Here is a 21,460-nt window from a genome sequence, read left to right as displayed (position 1 = left end):
AATAGTTCTGCTTTCTCAATTGAATCAATTCTATGTCTCTGTTCTTGCCATGTAAACATTAGTCCTTCTGGAATCAGCCATCTATAATTCACCTCCTTTTTCAATAACATTTTAGTCAGGAATCGATATTCTCTTCTCATCTCTCTCACTCTTCCAGGTATTTGTTTTAAAACCACAATCTCCTTGCCTTTGTATTTCAACGTCTTCTCTCTTGCCACTTGTAATATTTATGTTTTAACGGCTTTTTTTGTAAATCTGATGTGAACTTCTCTTGGAAGGTTGTTTCTCATCGCATATCTTGTAAAAACTCGGTCTACCTCATCTATTCCATCCATCATCTCCTCTGTTATTTCCAAGGCTTCAGCCAGAATTTCTATCATTATCGCAGCTAGGTTTTGTCCTTTTTCTTCCTCTATATTTTGAAATCTGAGATAGAATTCTGATCTGTCCATCTCCCACTTCAGCATCCCACTTTTATCTTGTCAACCACTGTTAATCTACTGTCAATGTTTCCAATCTTCTCATCTCTTTGTTTATCTTCTTCAATTTTTTGGAATCTCTCGTCATACTTCGCCATCATTTGTTGAATATTTTCAATTTTTTCATCGGTCTTCCCTGTTCTTTGTTCAATGTTCTCTGTTCTTTGTTCAATATTCTCTATTCTCTTTTCAATGGTGTCTGATTTTGTTTTGAGATCTTGGATTCCTTGCATAATCATCTGTAGAGTCACTTTTTCTTGTTCTTTATCTTGCTTTAACATTTTCTGAATTAAATGTTGTCCTCCAGATGGTGGGGAGGCGGAAGTAGAAGTTGAGGCACCAGAAGGTATGAGTTTCCTACTCATTTTGAAAGATTCAAAATCTTCAAATCCTTTTAGACCTTAATCCGATTAGTAAAGTAGCCAATTATAATCCAAGGTGGGAAATAAAAGTGGTAAAGAGTAAAAAACCCAATAGTAGTAAAAGAAAAGAAAAGAAAAATTCTTCAGGTTCTTCTGAACCTTAATCCAATTATGAAATAGTCAATTGTAGTCCAAAATAAAAGATAAAAATAGGAAGAAGAAAAAAGCCCAATAATAGTAAGAAAAGGATGAAAGAAAAATTTCTTCAGGTTCTTCACACCTTAATCCAATTGAAAGATCTCAAAAATAAAAATAAAAAAAACCATAAAAATAAACCAAAAATATGGATGGAAGTAGCAAAAGTCCCAATAAAAAAAAGAAAAAGGAAAAATTCTGAGGCTTTCCCTTTAAAATAAAAAGCAAAAGTAAAAATATTACAGAAATAAAGGTTTACAGTAGAGCTGGTAAGGAGGGGTAACACAACTAAGAAAAAATAAAAAGAACACACTGCACTTTATTTAATTATCCAAGGCTCTTGTTATGACTCTCTTCTCCACAAGCTTCAAAGCCAAGCTTCAATTATTGATAGAAGTCCAGAAGACCACCTGTAATAACACTCTCCCGTGCTCTTCCCTCTATCTTATCAAGTTGCAATGTCCTTGAAAGGGAGTCTTTCACAATTCTCTCAACTTTAACTAAGATATTTTCAAACCTCTAGTTGGCAGTGTTACAAAGTTTCTTTGTTCTCACTTTCCCCCTACTTTCCCAGACAGAACGTAATAGAAGTTTTTAAAAAAGGGGATATATATATATATATATATATATATATATGGATCTTTGGTTATTCGGGTTTTCTCCCGCGTAAGATTCAAAGTATCTAGGCAACGTTTCGATGAAGTCTCATTCATCATCTTCAGGCTTGCTTCTTCGGCTCTGTGCTTCTCAGAGTGATGTGAGCTTTCAGCTGCTTCTTCCTTCTAACTGCCAGTGGGGGTGTGACTTGACTGGGTGGGGGCTTGACTGCGTTCCGATTGGGTGGGGGTGTGTTCTCATTGGTTGGAGGCTTGGCTGTGTTTTGATTGGTTGGGAGGCTGGCCGTGTTCTGATTGGCTGGAGGCGTGCTCTGTTCAGGTGGGGGCTTGGCCGTGCTCAGGCTAGTCCCAGCTGCTGGGGGATTTGAGCTGGTGAGCTGGGATCTTGCTGTTTGGCTTTGAGTTCGTGGTCGTGCCACATCTTCATGGTGGGGTCAGTTCGCTTCATGTATGGCTCAGATGGGTTTGAAGTGGGTAGTGATGCAGCTGCAGTGCGGCTTCTGGTCTGTGGTCGTGTCTCATCTTCTGTGTGGGTGTGAGTCTGATTTTTACGTGGAAGTGTGGTGGTGGCATCTTGTGTGGCCCTCGTGGGTGTGGGTCTGGTGTCATTCATCATGTTGAGTACTCGTCTGTTCATGAGGGCGGGTTTCCAAATGGCTGGTAAGCGGGAGGTGTCATCTCTTTTATTCATGCTGTGTGGGCGTTTTTCTATCTCTATGGCTTCTCTGATTATTCTGCTGCTGAAGTGTTCAGTTTTGGCGATAGTTCTGGTATTTTTAAAGTCAATCTCATGTCCTGTGGCTTTGAGGTGTTGGACCAGGGAAGAGGTTGGTTCTTCTTTTTGATTGAGTTCTTATGTTCTTCAACGCGTGCACTTATTCTTCTGTTAGTTTGTCCAATGTATGTGGTGAGGCAGGCAGTGCAAGGGATTTCATATACTCCTTGGTTTTCTAACTCGATTTTGTCTTTAGGGTTTCTTAGGATGGTGGATATTTTTCTGTTTGTGCAGAATGCTGTTTTAATGTTGTGTTTTTGGAGGATCTTGCTGATTTTGTCTGTAGTGCCTTTTATATATGGGAGGAGGGCTTTGCCGTTCTCTTGTTCTCTGTCTTGGATTTTGGTTGGGGTTTCTTTTTGGATTAGGTGGGTGATCTTCTTTCTTTGAAATCCATTGGCTGTTAGTACGTTGGTGAGAGTGTTTAGTTCGGTTTTTAGGTGTTGTTCATCAGCTAAGCATTTTGTTCTGGAGATGAGTATCTCAGCTACGGAATTGATCTGTGCTGGGTGGTGGTGTGAGAGTGCGTGTAGATAGCGGTTTGTATGTGTTTTCTTTTGGTAGATGGTGTGTCCTAGGGAGCCATTGGGTTTTTGTATACCAAGACATCTAGGAAGGGAAGTTGATTGTTAGCTTCTGTTTCCATGGTGAATTGTATTTTGGGGTGTAGGCTGTTGAGGTGTGTGAGGAAGTTGTTCAGTTTTTCTTTCCCATGTGGCCAGATTATGAAGGTGTCATCTACGTATCTGAGCCAGAGTTTGGGTTTGTGATCATATTTTTCTAGAGCTTGTGTTTCAAAGTGTTCCATGTAGAGGTTTGCGATGACAGGTGAGAGAGGTGATCCCATGGGTGCTCCTTCTATTTGTTTGTATTTTTGTCCGTTGTAGGTGAAGTATGTATTGGATAGACAGTGATTGGTCAGATCTAGGATGTGCTGGGGGGGGTTGTATTTGTTTTGGATGGCTGTCAAGGCTTCTTTTATTGGCACTTGGGTGAAGAGGGATATGACATCGAAGCTCACTAGTAGGTCGCTGGGTTGTAAGTTTTGTTTCTTTATGATCTCGATGAACTGGAATGAGTTTCTTACATGTGAGTTGATGGATTCTGCATAGGGCTGTAGTTGTTTGGCGAGAAATTTGGCTAGGTTTTGTAGAGGTGAGCCTATGGAGCTGAGCACGGCCAAGCCCCCACCTGAACAGAGCACGCCTCCAGCCAATCAGAACACGGCCAGCCCCCAACCAATCAAAACACAGCCAAGCCTCCAACCAATGAGAACACACCCCACCCAATCGGAACGCAGCCAAGCCCCCACCCAGTCAAGTCACACCCCACTGGCAGTTAGAAGGAAGAAGCAGCTGAAAGCTCACATCACTCTGAGAAGCACAGAGCCGAAGAAGCAAGCCTGAAGATGATGAATGAGACTTCATCGAAACGTTGCCTAGATACTTTGAATCTTACGTGGGAGAAAACCCGAATAACCAAAGATCCACATACAAATACCCGCGAGAACCTCAGAAAACAAATATATATATATATATATATATATATATATATATATATATATATATATATATATATATATATATATATATATATATATATATATATATATATATATAAGAAAAGTAAGTAAAGGGAGCCTCTAATCTAAAAAATTAGAAAGCCAAAAAAGAGAAGAAAAAATAAATATATATAAAAGAAAAATCAGTCAGTTAACAAATGCTAAGTCACGATAGAAATCCAGTAATAAAGAAAGTAAAAAAGTAAAAAGCCAAGCCTCACTTTGACATTTTCATTTAAAAACCACCGCTTATTCAGTTCTGTCAAAACTTTTACAGATTTTTTTCTTTTTCTTAGGGTGTCCTTTTCTCATAATAATGATAAAAAAAAAAGTTCTCACCAAGCCAACACACTTTCTCTTTCAGTCTCTTCCGTTCTGGAGCTGTCCCAAGTTCAGCAGCTTAATGGCTGCCTCTCTGCTGCTGGCAAAAAGGGCTTCTTCTGAATCAACCAGGGACTTTGCGATGTCCCTGGGATCCACAGGATGTGCCCTTCACTGTCGCTGTATCTATGGGACGTTTTAGGTCCGTTTGGACCGACCAGAGGCAAAGATATCGGCTGCAATCTCAGAGCCCCGAGATTGCAAGCCGTATCGTCGTGACGTCAGCTCCACCCTCCTAAATACATGTTTCCTGATATCTTTTGCAATGAAATCTACTATTGCAACTGCAGTTCTACATGAATGCAACCCTGTTCCCAAATCTACACCATTTCTTTTTTGTAACTCAGTCAGATCTTCTATTTATGAAAATGGTCTGCACGTTTGTGCCAGACTATACACTGTAATAAACACCCTACATGTACTACCCAGATATTTCTCACTCATCTTCTCCAGTCCTTTGCTTATGACATCCTGCTCACATTGCTTTAACTTCTCTGTACAGATGTTGTGAGCCTTAGAAGAGAAATGTTCCTTCAATTTCTTTCTGAGGGAAGCTTGTAGGATTTCTTTACTCTTTCCTGATGGTTAAATATGGTAATTTTTCCACTCCTTAGCTCCGTGGACACTTTTTTCTTTGCTCGAAATTTCAAATCTTCTGCAATGCTTGCAACCTAATTTTTTATGGGAAACGTCCAGTCCATCATATTTTTCCCTAAAATCATTGTACTGCTGCAGTGTCCAGCAGTCAGGAAGGTTCCTTTCAATGTCTGATTCAGCTCTACCAGTACCTGATGATGTGCTGGGTCCTTTGTCTGGTCATGGTGTCAATGATGTGCTGGCTCCGCTTTATTCGATGGATGATGTCCTGGCTCTTTTCTTGGGTCCTGATGTGGATGATGTACTGTTTCTTTTCTCTGGTCCTGATGTGGATGATGTGCTGGCTCCACTTTTTTCAATGGATGATGTACTGGCTCTGCTTTCCTCAGATTCCAATGGTTGTGATTGTGACTCTTTTGGATCTCATTTTGTTTTCTTGCTGAAAAAAGCAGACAAACTCATTTGCCTTTTCATCTTGGCAATATGCTGCAAAAAAATCAACAGTGGTTTGGACTCAATTGTTGTTGTAAGTTGAGTGATGAAGACAGTGGCAAGCGAAGAAAGCAGGCGAGGAATGGAGATCAGTGATATTCAGTTACTTTTAAGAGTCCCTGAAACTATAGCTAGGTAGTGTTTAAAAGATGTTATGGAAGAGGAACAAGTTTCACCAGACAAGAATGAGACGGAACTGAAAGTGGATTTGAAAATGACAGTCTATAAAAAAGATGTTGCACTGTGTATATAAAAGAATGGCTGATATTTTCATAATTACAATTCATTAATTGAAAAAGAAACACTTAAAATGGAAATACTATTATAGGGAGTTTGTTATTTTGTGCCAGTAGTGGCACAAAAATCTTTCCTAGCCAAGACTACTTACCTGGACCAACAGTCCCTAATGGCAGAGAGAGAGAAGCCAGGGGATGCCATGTTTGGTCGCCTAACCTTTTTAGAATGCAGCTTAAAAATATACTGAAGCTTTTTACAGCCTTATGCAGATACATGTAGTACCAAAAAAAAAAAAAAAAAAGATAATAGTACAAAATCATCTAAGAAGTTAGATTACAAATGGAATTGATAGGCACATTCACAGAGCAATACTGAATTCTTTTTCTGAAATTTATTCCCCAGTTTAAAAAACTGGAATATATGAATTCAGTATTGGGCACTGTAGCTATTCAAGAGGATATAGCAAAAATGATAAAGCAACATATAGATTTAAATTTTAAAACCAGAAATATTTTTTGTTGGTACCCACATAAAGGGAGTACAATACATATTTAATGTTATGCGTGTTAACAGCAGCTAGAATTGTTTGCACAACAGAGGAAAAACGAAGAGATCCCCATAGATGAAAATGAAATTAAAAAATTACAATGTACAGAAATGGATAGAGATAAGAGGAAGAAGTTAGGTGGAGAATGATCATTGCTATGTATGAATTAAATACAGAAGGTTGATAATTATAAACATGTTGATAAAATTAACAAAATTAGAAATAAGTCAATACAAAGAAATTTAAATAATTTTTCTGTTACACTGCTGTACTTATTGATATTTGTTTCTGCTTTGCTTTTTCATTTATGAAATATTTCATAATACTTTATAATATAAGTATAATAGAATTACAGAGGTAAGGTAAAGTAAGGATATATTGTTATAGAATAGATTGGTGATGATGAAATGAACATTGTAAAGTAGATTAAGTAAAAATGGTGATTTGCTTGCATAAAATGATGTAATATTAGTAGTCTAGTAAGTAATTAATAATAGTAATAATATAAATATATATAGTGGATTTATGATATAAGGATTAATGCAAATTGGAAGGGAAAGACTGCAAAGATTGTGCACAAGTGATTTGTATCAACCAACACATTATGTAAGTGAAGATGGTTTATGTTTATGTTTGTTTAAAATAAAACACTTTTATTTTAAAAAAATTCATTTATATATGAATGCAACTTCTTGTTACATTGATGTTGCTATATATTGATTTAAGCAGTAACATACAATTTATAACATCAATGTAACAAGAAGTTGCCTGTGTCCCTTTTGGTAAGTTGCTTTTTTATTTATGTATTTATTTATTTTTTACTATCTGTTTTTATTTTTATTAATCATAAAAACAAAACAGATACTAAAGAAATAAATAAACACATAAATAAAAAATATTTTACTATTCAGCTTGATGTTTCTGTAAGCAAAGGAGAAACATCAAGATGAATAGTAAAATATTTTTTTATTTATGTGTTTATTTATTTCTTTAGTATCTGTTTTGTTTTATGATTAATAAAAACAAAAACAGATAGTAAAAAAGTAAATAAATACATAAATAAAGAGAGCAACTTACCAAAAAGGAGACAGGCAAATTGGCTAGCCAGCTATGCTGGGGTCCTCCCCAGTCTTCTAGCTTGCTGCAGCAAGGATGGCCAGTGCAGGAGTCAGCTCTCGACCGGGATGGAGGTGGCGGTGGCAGGAGGAGGTAGGGGGCTGGCCCATCAGGACTTGTTGCTTTGACTCCTCACTACCAATCAGTGGTGAGAAGGTAAGGCAGTAACCCTTGAGCCACGACTGGTGAGGGAAAGTGGCGGGCTGGTGCCAGCAGCCTAGCCAAGATGGTGACTGCTATGTGGGCAAGGCAGCAGCCCCAACCCGGGGGTCGGCTGGCAGTGGCACCAGCAGCAGGTGGAGGTAGGAGACTGGGCCAGCAGGAGCTGTTGCTTTGCCTTCTCACTACCAATTGGTGGTGGGAAGGGAAGGCAGCAACAATGGAGGGCCGCGGGTGAGGGAAGATGGGGGCAGGCAAGGCAGGGAGCATCAGCAAGGGCGGTGGGTGTCCTGGGAGTTGGCAATCGCCCAGGACTGGCAGCAGTAGGTAGGCAACCGGGTTGGAGGTCGTATTTATCAATCTGCATCTTCAAAGGCCTTTGGGATAGGCAGTCAGGGCGGGCGAGGACAGTTAGCGTCGGTGTCGGCGTCCAAGGCTTGTGTCTTCTTTAAGGTAAGGCAGGCAGGCCAGGAGGCAGGCCAGGAGGCAGGCTGGCCAGCCAAGGAGAGTTAGTGGCAGTGGTTACTGGGGCTGCAGCTTGCCCTCACTCATTCAGCAGGGCGGCAGATGCAGGCAGCGACGGCTGGCTGGCTGGCTGGCCTGGCGGCTGGCTGGCTTGGCTGCTGCTGCTGCTGCTGCTGCTGCTGCTGCTGCTGGTGTGAATGATGGCGCCGAGCGGGAAAATTTTTGTAGTAGTGCACATGCGCTGTAAGTAGGGGTGGGGCGAGGTGGGCAGGGGAGAATGAGGAAGGGATTTCAGCGCGTGCGCAGTAAAAAACCCGTTATTTAAAAAGAACGTTTTTTTACTTTGGAATGGCAGATGGGGTGGGGGCTGGGGCAGCAAAGGGAGGGGTGGGCAGGGGAGAATGAGGGAGGGATTTTAGCACATGCGCAGGAAAAAGGCCCAGTTTTTAAAAAAAAAAACACTTTTTTTTTACTTTGGAGCAACAGATGGGGTGGGGGCCAGGGCGAAGGGAGGGAGCAGGCAGGAGAGAATGAGGAAGGGATTTTCGTGCATGCGCAGTAATAAAAATCGGTTTTTGGCCCACAGGAGCAGCAGAGAGGGGCGGGGCCAAGCAGAGTTTCTTAGAATTACCAGTTCTTAGAACTACCAATGAAGTTAACAACTGGTTCTATAGAACCATTGTGAACTGGTAGAAACCCACCCCTGTTTCCATCCTTCTGAGGTGGGTAAAATGAGGACCCAGATTGTTGAGGGCAATATGCTGACTCTTTAAAACCACTTAGAGAGGGCTGTAAAGTACTGTGAAGTGATATATAAGTCTAAGTGCTATTGCTATTGCTATTTCTCCCCTATACAGAGAAGGCCATTTACCAAATGGGATTTTTTTAAAGAAAGCACCACCTTAAAACCTTCTATAAGTTGATTAAGAAAAAAAATCAAGAAATCATCTGATTAACCAAAGATAGCAGACACCAGTCCGTATTTCATCTCCTGTACTGTGGACAGATGTACAGTGGTACTACATAACAAGTAAAAAAAAAAGAGAGGTGCTACCGCCAAAAAATAATCAGTAGAAGAACATGCACTATGTCATAATAAGCATGAGAGTCAATTCAAGAATGCATAAGTGACATCAACTACGTCAAACTATTACCATGCATCATTCCAATAACTGGAACAGGTCATTTGTTACTGTCATCTACAATTAATCTCTACCGAACAATTTGGCAGCCTTCTGAATAGTTGGAACACACTTTGAAAATACCTGGGCCAGTTGTCAAGAGATTAAATTATTATAGTTATCAGAATTTGCATGAACTGTAGATTTAGAGACAAGATCCCTAAATAGACTATGATATATGCTTATCGCTACTTGATGGATCCTGGGTATAGTCTCAGTTGGAAATTTGCATATTTACTCCTTTAGTAGCCTCTTGTATAATTTCTTTTGTGTGTAAAAATATTCAGTGATTGAAAAACATTAGCTGCTCAGGCCAACCTATTCCGATAAATGGTTGTCCGATATTTTAATAAAATCTCCAATGTTGGAGCACCCATAACTTCTAAAGGCAAACTCTTCCACTGGTTAATGGTTCTCACTGTTAGGAAATTTCTACATAGTTCTAGGTTGCTTCTCCCCTTTGATTAGTTTCCACCCATTGCTTCTTGTCACATCCACAGGTGCTTTGCAGAATAGCTTGTCTCTCTCTTCTTTGTGGCAGCCTCTGAGATATGGAATACTGCTATCATGTCACTCCTAGTCCTTCATTAAACTAACATTTACTACCTTGTTATGTGTGATTCTTGTTATGTGTGATTCTCGGAATGAAAAGCAATTTTAAAATAATTGCAGAATGATACATGGCTACTAGGCATACATATATAATTTAAAATGGATACCCTCTGAAGACCGCAAAAAATGATCTCCTTCTCAGAATCCTCAGTCATTAAACTATTTATCTTTTAAATCAATTTTGGTTATATAGTTATTTGGAATAAGTATCAAGTGTCTTAACCCAAAATGGCAATATGGTTACTTTACTATTTATATTCTGAACTTAGAGCAGAGGAAATAATAGGAAAAACTGCAGACTGTAGACAGAACATACCTGGTTAAATCTCTTTGGCCATTTGATGGCATCAACAAAAAGGCTGAATGCATTGTCTTTGGGAGCTCTGTGGTCAAATGTTCCCATTTTGACTCGAAGCAATGTTAAGTTTGGAAATGTGATCCAATTGATAATGTCAAATCCTGCTACCAGGTTCCCATTTTGATCAAAAGAAATCATCTTCCCAACACTATTGTTAAATGAGACTTTTCTGAGATAAGGGTGGAACTAAAATGAAAGTGGGAAAAAAGCAACAAAGCTATGCGAATGTAACATAAACAATATAAGAGAAAGTCAGGATATTTCATAGGATTGAATTAGTAATGCCTAAGCATACTATCAATTTTCCTAATTAAAAATATAGCTAAGCAGGTGCTTATTATTAGTGCTTACAATGTGTCAATAATTTAAACATGAAGTCAAACCAAGTGAGGAGAAGGAGGAGGAGGAAGGAGAAGGAGAGAATATAAAGCATCAAGACACCAAAACTAACTGGAATTAAAAGAATTGAGCAAAGAGGCAAACCAAGATTTTTGTATCATATATCAGTGTTCCTAACTCTCTACTACAACTATAAGAGTAAGCATCAGAGGTAAAAAGAAACCCAGCCACCAAAGAACATGATGGCCAGGCACCATCAAAGCTGACATCAACAAGAGCATAGAAAAACTGAAAAAGTAGTTCAAGATCATAGAATTGCTGAATGGATATCATCATCATCATCATCATCATCATCATCATCATCATCATCATCATCATCATCATCATCATCTGATAGATAATAATGTTAATATTATAACCTGAAGAGTTCAGGGTATATAGACAAGCATTCCTGAGAGTGGGAGCCTAACTTATGACAATTTCCTTATATTTGTGATTTCAAGACATTACCTGCCAAAGTAATGAATTCAGAACATTCTTCTGTCCTTCCTCTGATATAGTTCTGTGTTTGAGCATTGATGAGCTCATGGATTGCAATGCATGGGCCACAGCATAAATTGCATTGTAGATGCTATAGCTATGAGGAGTTATGCTCATGTCAAAGACAGACCTAGGAAGAGTCTCCAGCTTCTCCTCCCCACTGCAGAGATTCCAAACATTTTCCTCTTCCAAGGAAGTTGGGAAGGAACAATCAAATGCCTGTCTCCAAAAGTCCTTAATAAAACCATCTCTGGTTTCCACATTAGGGTTTCTCATCTGAAGAAAATGTTGAAAACCTACCACCTCCTTTGACTGGATTGCAAAGGCTAAGGAACCATGAAGGATATCTATATCCCAGGATCGTTGAAAGGGAACAGAAGTGAATTCTATCTGTGCCATCATCATCCAGACTTTCCCTGTCTTCATTTCTTTGTCTTCAACTTCCAAAATTCTGGGAAACATTCTCAGAAATATTGTAGTGTGAATTTCACCATGTAAAACCACAACACTGGCAAAGCTATCACTTATGTAGACATACAGTTTGACCCATGATTCCATCATTTCATGAATGCCACTTTTGAAATACACAGTTGGGAATGGTTCTATAAAATCAAAGCAGATACCACTTTGAGAAAACTTGGGAAGTTCTTTCTGTATAAACCTGAGGCCATTGTCATCCTGTATAAAAATGACACCAATCCAGGTCCATCTGAAAAGCAAAAGCAGTTGAAGCATCCCATTATATTGTTGGTTTCTATTAGGGAGCATCCATTGAAAGAAGGCTTGTTGGGATGGGTCATTAATCATAGGAGATGATCCATAGCCAAGCTATAAAAAAGGGGGGGAAAGCAAGATTAAGTAGGTAAGATTTGTGTAGGCAAATTTATATTGTCTGGAGATTGGATATCCATCTCATATTTTAGGAAAGAGTGGAAGAAGATGAAAAGTGATGGGAATAATTCCTGTTAAAGATGGAATTTAACTTTTCTGTATCTTCACCTTTTAATTTGTTATTTACTTCTTGTTGCATATTGTACAATAAAAATAATTCTCCACCAAAATAATTGCCCAAGAATGGGAAAACAATGGGATTTGATCAAATTAGGACTGTAACAGTAGACAGTAATCTTTTCAATCTGGACATGGATAGGTACCTTTTAAATATGTAGAGTACATCAATCAAGACTGTTAAAATGATTTGGAGAGTGGTATTATCATCAACCAGAAAATTATTTCTAAATTCTTAAGATAGAATTGGAATATGTTTCTCTAAGGAATTAAATCATACCTTTGTGGTAGAAGTACCATAGACGTTGTTAAAAAAAAATCCCAAATTTTTGAATTATCAAAATCGAAAATCAAATGATTTTATCTGCAGCATATGAAGTACATACAAGATATTGCTATGATTGCCTTTTTCAATCCAACAGAGGTTTGTGAAATAGAAGTATAAGGATTTTATACTATGCTAAATTGGATGCATGAATAGCCATGTTTTGTAAATGTCCACCAATGAATTAATATATAGATTGAAAAGGGAGGGAGCAAAAAACATTCTTGTGGCATTCCTTTCTCCTTTCTCTCTGTGCCAGAGAGGGTACAATGGGGGTTACATGCAACAAACAAACACGGGTTTGATAGCAATGCCCCACAAACTGGCAAATTGGACTCCCCACTGGTGGAGGCTGATGCATTCCAGCCGATTCCCTGAGCTTTCACTTCCTATTGACAAGTGGAGGCCTTGGAACCTCTAACTGCACCAAACTATGGCCCTTTCATGGGGCAAATATATGTGTCCCACAATAATGTTGCAAGATCCAATCTGGGTCGATCATCAGAACTAGGATCATCAGGCTTCTGAGCTTCTTGACCAGAGGTGGTATTCAGCAGGTTCTCACCATTCTGGAGAACTGGTAGTGGAAATTTTGAGTAGTTCAGAGAACCGGCAAATATTCTGACTGGCCCCACCCACATCTATTCTCTGCCTCCCAAGTCCCAGCTGGTTCTTCTTTAGTTGATCTGCGTAGAAGAATGGAGCTGGAAAGCAGGCTAGTGGGTCAGGGAGGGAATGGGATTTTGCAGTATCCTTCCATTGGAATGGGGTGGGAATGGAGATTTTACAGTATCCTTCCCCTGCCACACCCACAAAGCCATGCCCACAAAGCCACTCCATGCCCACAAAGCCACACTCACAGAACCGGTAGTAAATTATTTCTGAATCCCACCACTATTCTGGACTCATTCTGGAGCCAGGGAAATTCTCTATAGCAGAATGTGTATACATCCTTGAGGATGGGTTCCAGCACAAGTCTGAAAGTCAGAAGACTAATCCGCTGGTCCTGATGACTGACTCAGTTTGGATCTATGCCCCCTTCCCCAAAACTCCATAATGGATGCTGTGAAATGCTAATTCAAAATTTTAAAAGATTCTGCATCAAGATTCATATTTAATACAGAGAATAACCATTCTCTTTAGGATGATGCCACCTTCTTTGTCCCAAATTAATAAAAATGTTCTCGGTGTCTACCTTACCTGTGGTAACTTGTAGATGCTCAGAATGCTTGCCATGAAAAGACATGCTTTGGAGTCAGGCCCCCCAATCACAGCTATAGTAGTACTTTGAGCATTGCATTTATAGTTTGGAATGAAATTGCCCCAGGTGGAGAGGAGCTCCAGTGAAGCAAGATAAGTTAAGCTTCCAGTGAAGTAGGTATTATAAATGTTGAAACCCAGGCAGATGTTGCGTAGCATCTGAGTATCGTCATTGATCTCCTTCACAGCAAAGACAAGAGCCAAGATGTGCTGGTAGGTCTGAGTCAAAAATCTGTAATGAGATTTATTTGCACAGTTGAATTCTCTCTGCTTAAGCAGTTTAAGTCTTACTAAATTCCCATTTCCTTTAATATATTGATATTGTATTTTGTAATATTATAGAATCATAAGATATCTGGACAACTTCATGATGAAACTCAGGCACAAAGATGGGTTCCACCAAAAGTCACTGAAAAGACGGGTTCCACCCAAATTCACTTTGTTTTGGCAGATCACCCCTGGACTTTGTAAAACAGGGACCACCAATCTTTTGGACCTCAGAGACCACTAAATTCATAATTTTAAATCCCACAGACCACTAATATGGTCTGCCTAATGACTGGCTGGGTGGGTGTGGCTAGGTGGTCATGTGACAATGTGTGTGTGGCCAACTGAATGTCACTCAGATTGAGTGTGAGCGGCACCACTTCAGCCTCTATTCACCCTTCCCCTCCCAGTCACTCCTCACCTACCCACCTTGGCTGCTTAGGGCCCCAACAGGAAGCAGTTGGAGCAGTCTCCATAAGAAAGAGTTTGCAAAACATCTGGCTCAGTTCAAATTGGATCTGACTGAGAAGGAGGCTCAGCAGAAGCACTTCACTGAGGATTACAAGCATAGGCTTTCCAATCAGAGGGAAGACCTGCGGGAGTGCAAAGCCAGGTATCAGTGCCTGGGTGGCTCTGTGGGTGAGATGGTCAACCAGTTCCAGGCCATGATGCAGTCCCACTGGAACGAGGCCTTCCAGCTCTTCACCACCATTGGTATTTCCCTCAAGCCTTCCCCCAAAGCCATGCACCAGGAGGCTGAAGCAGACCCCAAGTTGGAATTTCTGTCCCCCTCTGACCTGCACAAAAAGACCTCGAAGGGGAAGACCCTTAACTTCATTGCATGTACCTGGCCGAGGGGATATAGTTTGAGGACCCCTGATTTAGTGCAATATAAAAAATGCAAATAATTTTTCAGAGGACCACCAAAATTTTCTCTCTTTTTTTTCCAAAAAGTTTTTAATTTTTTAATTTTTACAAATCTCTTTATGTGGTCAACGTGGTTCCAGATTATAACACTTGTACATAATCATACTTTCATTTCCACCATGTTATTTCCAAAAATGTATGTCACTGTTAACTTTCACTTTTAACAAGAGTACATCTGTGAGAGAAAATAAGGTATGAATGGAAGGAGTTCGACCAACCACATACCTTAGCAGAAAACAGGGTTTAGCCATAGACTGTATGCCCTACTCCTAGAGATAGGATTTCCATTAGTTGAACATCCTCATTTTGAAATTTGAGTTTCCCATTATTCCAGCCATCTTTCAAGAATGCCGCTTGGTTGAAAATTCATCTTCTGTCACACCCTACATTCAAACCCCATCCTGATATTGTTAGTTTTACTGATTTATATATTTTAATAGCTTTTAGTTGTCTTTCAATTCATAGTCCTTGATGAAAGATGGAAGGTTTTTATAATGGAAACCTTATGATTTATGGTTTAGCTTTGTTATTTGTATGTGTACTAAGAACTTCTGTACCAGGGACAAATTCCTTGTGTGTCCAACCACACTTAGCCAATCAAGAATATACAAATAAAGAATATTCCAAATAAGTTAGTATCAATCTTCCCTGGGTGTTCAGGAAAATGGAAAGGAACAATTCTCTTAAAATTTATTGCAAGTTCTAGAAGAAGTACAATGAGAATAAAGTAATATGTTGCAAAGAAGTGGGGAGGGTAGAATGAGCCACAGTAATGTCCAACCATATAAAATTTAACTGAGCACCTTTCTAGGGAACATAATGTAAAGTGGAGTCTCTTTCACTGGATGAATATTATAGCTCATTGAAACTTAAAGGATAGTAAGTCCCTTAGTTTGATTGAAAAGTAATGGGTGCAAATCTTATGAGACACTTATCACCTGAACTGTTTGATTAAGGTATCAGTTGCTTACATGAGATCTTCAAGGACTTCAAAAGAGGGATGCCTTTGAAAGTTGAGAGGATTGGAAAACATGAAGCTTTGTGAACTAATGCCAGCTATGATAACATCCCCTGACTGGTAATATTTATGGTTGATATTCTGTGGATCACTGTTCATGCATTTAGCAACTGGAACATCACATGATGTCCAAGGAAGCAGTATGAGAATCCAGAGAATAAAGTTCATGATCTTGCATTTACATCTTCTTAACATCAAGTCACCTGTGTTTTTTTCAGTCATTCAAGTGTTGGCATCCTTGCATGGCTAGCAATATCAGCTTGATTAATAACTGCAGAGCTCCCAATTCCTTTAAAATCCTTGAGCCAATGTTCCAGCATAGATTAAGAAGAATCACCAATCTTGATTTTGTTTTGTTAGTTGCTACCAAAAAATCCCTTGTCAACTGGAGGAGTTTTCCAAGTTATCAGCATCAATTAGATAATTATGGGGAATTTAAATATCTGCTTAATATTAGATTTTCTTTCATGTAGTAGAAGAAAACAATTTTCCAACCTATCATTTCAACAAAACTTTTCTCCTAAGAAATTTCAGAAGAATGCAACTTTCCAAAACAAGAGATATAAGAATATTTAGCAGTATTTCCATGTGGGGTCAAAACAGGCAAGATGAAAAAAAAACCCAACAACAATGCAGCAAGGAAGGTCAAACCTTTTGGGACTTGTTTTGAGATATCACCTTTGCTATTGATATATTTATTTCAGCTGAGTTTGTGGGGTTCCAATTCAGATTTGGGTCACTAAGCTTCAATTCAAAATTTTCTATTTTCTATCCCTGCTAGCATATGATAATTCACTGATATTTTTTACATGAATTCATCCACCCTTACACCCAAAATATCAATCAATGAAGGTTGCAAAATTTAGTAATTTAGATATGGAAAGAATCATTTAGATAACATTTGGTCCCCATGACAGGCCTTTCCCTGTTGACATTTTTTTTCAACACTTTGAATGGGACACCTGCAACATTACAAGCCCACCCTGAATAGTGGTAGTAATAATACTGTTGCGGTCTTAGGTATCCTGAGGTCCCCCCCAATCCTCGCACCCCCACCCAGAGAAAGCCGGAGCACCCTTGCAAAAGATGCTTGTCCATCAGCCAGTTTCCCCCCCTCCCCATGTCTCTCTCTGTGTGTATGTGTGCATTTCTTTCATCCTCTCTGTCTGTGTCCCTTCTCTCTCTCTTGTAAATCAGCAAGTTCTCTTTAGGGCTCCCAGCTATTCCTTTTATTTTTTTCTTTCTGGAAATCTGGGCTGGCTGAGGAACAATTGCCAGCTACAGCAGAGGCTTCCTTTTGGGTGACCCTCCTCCTCTCCCTCCTCTCATGACCATGGGAGGCTGTGCAGTCATGGGAAGGCCCTCCTTAAGTGAGCGCCAAAGCATAACAAAGGTGTGTGCAGGGAGGGTGGCTGCTTACTTAAGGAGGGTCTTAACGAGATGCAGTTTTTCTCCTGCCTAAAGCCTCTGGCCATTGCCTTGCCATGTTGTTGTCCTCCCAGGTCTGGCAGCTCTTCGGCTGAATGTGGAGGGTGCAAATTCCAGTCTGAAGCGGCAGGAAACAAAGGATGCCTTAAAGGCAAATGTGGCATGAAGGCAGTACAGGGCCACTTCGCTCCTGCATTAAGGCTTCAGTGACCCTCCTCCCCCTCCTCTTGTGGTCCCCCGGCTTGCTGTGGTGGGGATGGGAGGGTGCGCACATGTGGGGAGACCCTCCTCAAGCAAGCACCAAAGTGCAGCAAAAGCACATGTGGGATGGTGGGCTGCTCGCTTAAGGAGGGTCTCCCTGCCCATGTGCACCCTCCCAGCCCTGCTACAGTCACCCAGGGGGTGGAAAGAGGAGGGGGGGAGGAGGAAGAGGGTTGCCTGAAGATTGTTTTTTTCTGAGTCCAAATGGGTCCAATTGGCACTTTGAGTGTTTAAGGTTGCAGACCCCTGACCATGACAGATGTTTCTCTATCAGGACACAAGGAGAAAATATCTGCTGTGAACTCCATGTAGTGCACAAACTTTTGGAAATGCAGATATGTACAGCCACATCATGGTTATTTAAACTAATCAATAAAAAATGCACACGTTTTCAGGCATATAGGTGGCTCAGAGTCTATATATCTGCAGCCAGAACAGAATTTCTGAACTTTTGTTGTATTTTCATGCTCTTGGACTTCTGTACCGACTGAAATACGAATCACTCAAATATACTCTTTTTCTTTTGGTTTACTAGAGTATTTCCTATTTACACTTTTCAAAATTTTCTCCAGGGACCATAATTGCTAAGTACCGTGAATCATTGAATCTTATCGCTTCATGGGGTAGAGTAGTTCAATGTTTAAAGTTCTCAAAATCAGGAAGTTTTTCCGTATGTTATGATAAAGTTTATAATGTTTTAATTATTACACCACAGGCATGAAAGAATGGAAAGATAAAGAAAATTATACATTTTATTATTACACTAATACACAGCTATTTTATTTTCAAAAGTACTTAAGGCATGTGTCATTGCTGGCAACAATCACTGATCTAAATCCCCTTTTGTACCAAACTGATTTCTATAAATCATTTTATGAAGTTTTTTTTTTGCATGAGCTGTTGCTTGTTATTCAGCTCAGGTCTTATTAAGATGATATAGAGTTTGGGGGAGAAAATGAGGACCAATAATCCAGCACTTGAGGCTAAAATGGAGAAGATCTCCACAGCCACCATGTATTTCCCTTTGGTGCTCTGGTAGGCTGGGACAAAAGAGATCCAGACACTGCAAAAGAGAAGCATGCTGAGGGTGATAAATTTTGTTTCATTGAAACTGTCTGGGAGGTTCCTTCCAAGAAAAGCCACTGTAAAGCTGATCATGGCCAGGAGGCCAATGAAACCCAGGACACAATAAAAAAAGGTAGCAGAGCCTTCATTGCATTCCAGGACCATTTCTGTTGGCAGCGAGTGCATGTCAAGATTTGGGAAGGGAGCAGAGCTCACCAGCCACACAATACAAAGGGTAGTTTGAACAACAGAGCAGGAAGGAACCATAAAGAGGGCCAACTTATTCCCTACCCATGACCTCATCTTAGAATCTGGCCTGGTGGCCATGAAAGCTAAGACCACAATGAGGGTTTTGGCCACAACACAGGAAATCGCCAGAGAGAAAATGATTCCAAAAGCAGTCTGTCGAAGGAGACAGGTTGCCCTCTGAGGCTGACCAATGAAAAGCAAAGGGCAGAGAAAGGAAAGCAGGAGGGAGACCAGGAGGGTGTAGCTGAGGCCTTGGTTGTTTGCCTTGACTATGGGTGTATCCTTGTGTTGGACAAAGACTGCAAGGACCAGAGCTGTGATGGAAGAAAATAATAGTGCAAGAATGGCCAAGGTGATCCCCAAAGTTTCTTGGAAAGATAGGAAGCTGATCTCTTTCGGAATGCAGTGATCCTGGGCTTTGCAGGGATACTGGTCCTCTGGACACTGATAACAAGAATCCATTTCTGAAAAGGAAAAAAGTCTATTTGGCATAAAACAACACAAAGAAGTAGACCAAGATCAGAAGATAAGGAGAAATCAGGCCCATAGAATCACCAGAAGTAAACATGATTAAATGGATATCATCATCATCATCATCATCATCATCATCATCATCATCATCATCATCATCATCATCATCATCATCATCATATCTTAGCAATGGTACTTTCATGATATCATAATTCAGAGCCCAATATTTTTTGTTATTTATTTTTCATTCATTAGGTTAATATCCCCCTTTTCTTGAGATGTTCTTGGTAACTCACAGAGCCTTCTATTGTCTTGCTTTCTCTGCAAAAATAAGCTAGTGGGATATGTTGAATTGAGAGAATGACAGGACCAAAATCAACAGTGAACATTCATGCTCAATTGTGGAGAAACTTATTTGAGCTCAGCCACAAAAACTAACACACATTTTATCCTCCTTGGGAACTCTTGCTCAAGTACTATGAGTCTCAACACCCTAAGAATGTTCCATTCCAGGTTTTAAAGAAAATAAACTAAAAACTGTTCTATTTCAATTTACCACATTAATGGAAAATATGAATCCCAATTTTCTGATCTCTGGTCTAGATAAAAAATTTAGTTTAACCCTTGGCCCCATATGAATCCACCAAGGAGAGCAAATGATGAAATGCAAACACTGTCCCTGTAGGTGTGGAGTGACATCACCAACCCTTCAAAAAAGGCCAGAGCTTGTGTCACCATGGAGCAACACAAACATATTTCTATTTAGCCTCCTTTTTTACTCAAAGAATTGTAATATCACTGCCATCACCAATGAATTAAAACTTGGTAAGCATCATACCTTACCTGTCCAATTTGACACTTTTCCTTCTGGGCATGGAAGGCAATCATAACAACAAAATGGCTTTCCTTCCTCCTTGGTCTTGCTGTGACCTTTACGGCAAGGTTCGTTACACAAAGAACGAGGCTGTACCTGTGTGCAATGGGAAATCATAATTGCTTTTATTTTCTTAGCAGAACCGACTGAACAAATGGGTAAAGTACAATACATAAATCTTGGATTGAAACTAGTACAGCAATATAACTTTATTTCTAATTAGGCAGCCTGAATAACAGCTTGAGAAGTAATATTCACATGCCTTTAAAAAAACATATAGAAATATCAAAAATCAAAGAAAAGATCGAGCCATGGAAGTGGTGGGCAAGAGTGCATGTACACGCAGATATAGTTACTCAAAGAGAGTGCTCACACAAACACTGTCCAATCTCTTTTTAAAATCTCCAGTGTTGGAGGACTCACAACTTCTAAAGGCAAGCTTTTCCATAGGTTAATTGTTCTCCCTGTTAGGAAATTTCTCCTTATTTCTAAGTTGGTTCTCTTCTTGATTAGTTTCCATCCATTGCTTCTTATCCTGCCTTCAGGCATTTTGGAGAATAGCTTGACTCCGTCTTCTTTGAGGCAACCCCTTAGATATTGGAACACTGCTATGATGTCACTCTTAGTCTTAATCTACCAGTGTTGTTAGATACGTTTCTCTGCGTTAAATTTTCTTTTAAAATATTTGCAGAATGAATCATGGCTATCAGATATATATATATAATTTAAAATGGATATCCCTGAAGTCCCCAAAATGTGTCCTCATTCTCAGAATCCCGTCATTAAACTATTTAGAATCTTTCAAATTAAATTTGGTTATAAAGATAGATGGAATAAGCATCACCTATCTTGGAACAGAGGAAATAAATAATGGACTGTAGACAGAACATACCTGGTTAAATCTCTTTGGCCATCTGATGGCATCAACAAAAATGAATGCATTGTTTTTGAGAGCTCTGAGATCAAATGTTCGCACTTTGGATCGATGTAGTGTTAGGTTTGGGAATGTGACACAATTGATTATATTAAATCCTGCTTCCAGGTTCCCATTCTGATCAAAAGAAATCATCTTCCCAACACTGTTGTTAAATGAGACTTTTCTGAGATAATGGTGGAACTAAAATGAAGTTGGATAAAAGTAATAAAGGTATGTAAATGTAATACAAACAATATAACAGAAAGTGAGGATACTTCATAGGAAATCAGAAGAGCAGTTTGCTGATGCATGGGAGTTCCACAAATGTGAAGCTTAGCTTCCAGGTGCGTGCATGTGCACTGGCCACCTGTTCTTCCA

General features: G+C 39.6%; 3 protein-coding genes across 3 annotated transcripts in view; all 3 read right to left on the bottom strand.

Moving 5' to 3' along the window:
- LOC113428103 (vomeronasal type-2 receptor 26-like) overlaps positions 1-13,840 on the bottom strand; it is a 32,959-nt gene extending 19,119 nt beyond the window's left edge. Inside the window, exons 1-4 of the mRNA XM_087947426.1 lie at positions 13,547-13,840; positions 10,984-11,841; positions 10,093-10,320; positions 9,640-9,645 (exon numbers count right to left, since the gene is read on the bottom strand). Of these exons, the coding sequence (XP_087803552.1) occupies positions 9,640-9,645; positions 10,093-10,320; positions 10,984-11,841; positions 13,547-13,765 (1,311 nt within the window). The 5' untranslated portion in view covers positions 13,766-13,840. The remainder of the gene's footprint in view (positions 1-9,639; positions 9,646-10,092; positions 10,321-10,983; positions 11,842-13,546) is intronic.
- LOC148129247 (vomeronasal type-2 receptor 26-like) overlaps positions 1-21,460 on the bottom strand; it is a 723,059-nt gene that overhangs the window by 522,323 nt on the left and 179,276 nt on the right. The window lies entirely within an intron of this gene.
- LOC148129248 (vomeronasal type-2 receptor 26-like) lies at positions 18,375-21,235 on the bottom strand. Its single transcript, XM_087947425.1, has 3 exons — positions 21,059-21,235; positions 20,136-20,262; positions 18,375-19,285 (listed from the first exon to the last, which is right to left on the bottom strand). The coding sequence occupies exons 1-3, from the start codon at positions 21,233-21,235 to the stop codon at positions 18,375-18,377; spliced, it is 1,215 nt and encodes a 404-aa protein (XP_087803551.1).

This window comes from Notechis scutatus, chromosome Z (assembly GCF_049901735.1).
Source record: "Notechis scutatus isolate UNSWTSFEM ecotype Mainland chromosome Z, rNotScu1.2, whole genome shotgun sequence".
Taxonomy (NCBI): Eukaryota; Metazoa; Chordata; class Lepidosauria; order Squamata; family Elapidae; genus Notechis; species Notechis scutatus.
The sequence above is the reverse complement of the archived record's forward strand: the minus strand, read 5'-3'. Positions and strand labels throughout refer to the sequence as shown.

Coding starts and splice junctions, on each gene's coding strand:
- LOC148129248 (XM_087947425.1), bottom strand. CDS start 21,235: ATGATTTCTTTTGATCAGAATGGGAACCTGGAAGCAGGATTTAATATA. Junction 20,263..21,058: donor GGCCAAAGAGATTTAACCAG/GTATGTTCTGTC, acceptor CATTGCACACAG/GTACAGCCTCGTTCTTTGTG. Junction 19,286..20,135: donor AAAAGTGTCAAATTGGACAG/GTAAGGTATGAT, acceptor TTTCCTTTTCAG/AAATGGATTCTTGTTATCAG.